The sequence below is a fragment of the Phalaenopsis equestris genome, unplaced genomic scaffold (assembly GCF_001263595.1).
Source record: "Phalaenopsis equestris unplaced genomic scaffold, ASM126359v1 Scaffold000180, whole genome shotgun sequence".
NCBI lineage: Eukaryota > Viridiplantae > Streptophyta > Magnoliopsida > Asparagales > Orchidaceae > Phalaenopsis > Phalaenopsis equestris.
Window position 1 is genome coordinate 1,403,526 of NW_018164622.1, and position 4,656 is coordinate 1,408,181.

At 31.4% G+C, this 4,656-nt stretch overlaps 1 protein-coding gene across 3 annotated transcripts in view; it reads right to left on the bottom strand.

Annotated features, from left to right (window-relative positions):
* Positions 1–2,588: 2,588 nt before the first annotated feature.
* The window catches only part of LOC110022325 (phospho-N-acetylmuramoyl-pentapeptide-transferase homolog), a 19,401-nt gene continuing 17,333 nt past the window's right edge, over positions 2,589–4,656 (bottom strand). For 2 of the 3 annotated variants that reach the window (XM_020721202.1, XM_020721204.1), the window contains 2 exons: positions 4,240–4,448; positions 2,589–2,992 (listed from right to left, as the gene is read on the bottom strand). In XM_020721202.1, the coding sequence (XP_020576861.1) occupies positions 2,810–2,992; positions 4,240–4,448 (392 nt within the window). In that variant the 3' untranslated portion in view covers positions 2,589–2,809. The remainder of the gene's footprint in view (positions 2,993–4,239; positions 4,449–4,656) is intronic. The other variant, XM_020721203.1, reaches the window with a different exon arrangement.

Genomic DNA, 4,656 nt, shown 5'->3' on the forward strand with positions numbered 1-4,656 from the left:
TTTCTTTTTTTTAAAAAAAAGGAAATTTTGAAGTAAAATATAAGTGGTGGCTTTAGCTTCCTTACAAAATTTCATCACATGGCACTTTAGTTGCATCTAGAAGATTCTATCCTCGAAGGTTTTTGGCTCCCCTTCTCGAAGTAATCTCGCACTTGTAAACTCAGCCTTATGTCAAGGTTATACAAAGTGATTGTTTTGTTGTATTGTTATTATTTGATTATTATTATATGCATATATATTTACACAAATTCGCCTTAAAGGACGAGTTACTCAAGTATTACAAACTCAAATTTTCTATAAAAAATTTCCACCTTTTATGCGACTAGATTGTTCTTTTTGTTTTTTTTGCAATATAACTCAATTACAAGAGAATTCAGAAGATCTCGTTAACTTCAGACTATCCTTCGTCTGGAGACCATAACTCTGCTATAGGGAATAGTCATCATAACTTTTTAATTCTACTTAGTATGAGATCCTATGATCTTTAATTTCTAGGTTAACCGACTCCTACTAGTTGACCAAATCAGACTTCGGAAAAGGTTTATCTATAGTTGGCACTAAAATTCAATTTTTAGTCCGGGTAGGCGCAATATTAGGCAATATCCCTTCCACTCTTGGGAAACTTGCCTACGAGGGAGAGTTCCTTGAGTGCCATTTTATAGATATTTTGATCTGGTTACATGGACTTACCCAAAACTCTAATAACAACAACAACAAAGCCTTAATCCCCCTACGTGGGGTCGGCTACATAAATCATTTTTTCTCCATTGTGTCATATTTAGTGTTATAGTTTCATTTAGTTCTAATAAATTAAGATCATTTTTTATATAATAAGCCAAAGTTTTCTATGTAAAGTCTTCTATGTCTACCTCTGTCTTTTCTTAACATAAGTCAAATCTAATAATAATAAGTAAGCAAGAAGAGAGAGAGAGAAGGAAAAAAGAATCCCTAGAGAGATGCACTCAAGGCCCAGACAGAGAGTCACCTTCAGGCTTCAACTCTCCCCAAGATTTTATATTAATAAATGAATCTGGAGCCTCCAGCACTACTGCAAAAGCTATGTACTAAACAATACATAAACAATAAAGCATACAGGTGGCAAATGTCGTCCATGTCAGTACTAAGCATTCAACTAATGTACTTCACAGCTCGTATTCTTCAACTCATACTCGAAAGCTCATAATCTGCATCTTATACTCAGCAACTAGTAACAGGATAACCTATTTAGTCAACTCTACAACAAACCATCTTAGAATTATAACGTTTAAAATCATAATAACTAGTGATTTGACATGTTATATGTTATGTTTTTTTATAGATTATGTTAATGAGTTTTTGAAACTTCTTAGTTATGAATAACCAGTAGTTATCAAGAAGGTGATTTTCTCAAGTGAGAAATACTTGTAAAGCTCATATAATGGATAAATTTTCATCATTTTATTCTTACATATTTTGTTATAAATAACATCAATGGATTATAAAAGAAGAAATAAAAATGTTAACTAACATGTCTTGAATACAGACTCTTAAAAAAGAGGTTTTATAAGGGAAAAGATGCACATGAACGTATGCAAAAAATGTTGTTAGTTATTAACATTTATAACATTTTGGTGTCATAAACCTATGCAAGAAAATATGTACTTCACATTCAAAAAGCTAATGATAGTGATGTTTTTTTGAGATATTAAATATTAGTGTTATGTAAAATTTTAGGGGTTGGTTATGTGATGATCAACATATTTCTACTAGTAGAGATATATTGGTATGAACTTTCATCAAATATCATTTTTCTTTTTTATGAAGTTTGTTTTGCTCAAATGAATTTTCTATGTAAATTTTTTCATGCAATATTGCTTCAATATTTGTTTTTGATGGATTTGAGGGCTATTTTAATGAATATTTTCATAAAAAAAATAGCTTTTTGTTTGTTATAGGATAACATTTCCTCTTTTCTTTCAATAATTTGTTTATTATTATCTATTCAAATCACTAAATATTCAAATTTTTTATTATTTAAATACAACAAAAATGGAAAATAAATATATAAGAAAAAGGGCTAGTTTTATATTAGTAAAAGATGTAGAGGACTATATGTCATATTCATATGCAATTAATAATACAATCTAGGCAACTTTTCATTCAAATCCACAATAGCTATAAGAAAAATTAGTTAATAGCCTCAACAGAAATGCATAATAATGTATTGATTATGCCAGATTAATTTTTGGAAATTGTTATAAATCTACTTCATTAAGGTAACATAAACACTAAATTCATTTGCCTTCGATCTGCTGTGTTACTGAAAAAAGGAAGATTTACAAATAACACTCAATACTTTTGTATTTACACATCTAACACCTAAACTTCATTTTGTACATACAGACCACCTTACCTATGCATGAAAAGGGCATATTTCACAATTTAAAAGTTATAATAGTGATACTTTTTATGTCATATGTGAGATTTGCGTGGTAAGAATGCAAAAAGCAAAATTTATTTAAGTGCTAAGAAATGCAAATACATGGGTGTATGTATGCAAATACCCATACAAAAATGAATTTGATTTATAATGAATATAATCCAAAAAGGTCAGGACTCAGGAATAAGTCAAGTTTCATATAATTTGCTTACAAAAAATGATTATTATGAGGCTTTTTTTCGCCAAAAAAAATCAATTTGAAAAACAACAGATGAATAAAGTTGCAAGCGCACCTGTGACTGATTATGTAGCCAATCATGTAGCCGATTATGTAGCGAGCCCTCTGCTATATGAGTGCTACCATAAGATGTGGAAATGGAGCTCTATAACTCAAGCCGAAACTAAGCCAACATATCCAGCAAATATAGCCAAGAAGCTCGACACAACGTACGCACTCGCGACAATGAAGGGTACTTTTAATCCGAATAGCTTTAGTTGTTGGTGCAGAGGGGCTACACGGGAGACGAGTCTGGCAACCCCTTTTCGACGAATTATAGTTTTCAGAACAATAACCTGAAAACATGCAAAAGGTTCTTCTCGATTCAGAAAATTCATAGTTCAACATTTTTCATGGTGGATGAAGAATAACAAATATGCAATGAAACTAGTTCAGGTGTAGCCATCATCACTTTTACTATGGGACAAATACATGCATAGCACTAAAAAATTAGCTATTTACAAAAAACACCCTCTTTTATCCATTTTTCAACTCTCACTCAAGTATAAAAGTTTCCAATAAAACCTCAACTCATATTTTTCATTGTTATCAGATTACCAATTGTTTGATTGTCGCCCCTTTCAGTAGTTCCAATAAATGAAAAATTTACATATGTAGCACACAATTCTTATGTATTACATATATCACATCACACCTAAGCTTACATCTTATTTTTATCATACCTTGTACATACATACCACTTTGGTGTTTTAAACTTATGCATGAAAAGGTGTATTCACTTTTAAAAAGTGATAAAAGTGCTATTTTTTAAGGATTTGAATGCTGTGTGTAAATATGAAAGTTTAGGTGTGAAATATGTAAGGGTGTAGCTTGATTGATTAACATACAGTGATGAAGGCTATAAAAATAGAATCAATTTGCAATAATGAAGCAATGAAGGCCGCAACAACGGGAAATATCTGTGCTAATGCAACCATGAAAGCTTCATTTATAGAACAACAGAGGAAAAAGAAAAGAGTGCCGCGACAAAAGCCAAAATATTATGATAATATGCCAATGAATGCTGCTATAATGGAAATCAAGAGAAAAAGCCAAAACTCCAAACCCATGATAAGAATTGGAGAGAAATAGTTGATTATTTCATTCCAATATTTCTCTAGTATTTATATAATCCTATGAGAGCATTCAATAGGAACATATAAAATCAATGAATAACAATTACAAAATAATTATAATAGTCCATGGATTGATGAGCAGGCAAATAGTATTTATAGAATAATTATAATGGTCCATGGATTAATAAGCAGGCAATAGAAATCGAGTAGATTAATAAGCAAACAACTGAAGAGGAAAAAAAGAAAACAAAAATCTTGGACGGTTTATAAATAAGTAAGAAAGACTAAAGCGGATATAAGTAGGAAAGAAAATCATCAGCAGCGATTACTTCGACAGAATATTTGATGTCATCCTTCGAAACCTTCTTTGCCAAGTTCTTGGATGGTTTATTTAGTAGTGAAGGTTTTTGCTTTCTTCCGCAACAGTTAATAATTACATGGGAAAGTATTTGTTTGCAAAATCATACCTGAAGTACCACAGACAATCCTTCAAGAATAAAAACACTGGAGGATATAAATAAAGGAAAAAACATCCCCGTGCAAGCAGCCATCACCGAAAGTGCTCCACCCAATCCCAATGACCCTACATCACCTAAGAGTATAGAAGCCTTGTATCGATTGTGGAAAAGAAACCCCACACTTGCTCCAGCCATGGAGGCTCCAAAGACAGCAAGCTCTATATATAGTTTGAATAAAAGAAAAGAAAAGTTATAATTCAGGCTATTACAAAACAGATATAAACTCGTCATAATTTACAGAAAACTATAACCCCAGCACCTTCCAATATAGTTTCATACACAGTCAAACTAGAATTCAATCAGAAACATGATGTTAAAAGTAGTAAAATGAGGAGGCAAAGAAAAAAAATAGCAGGATAACTTGTT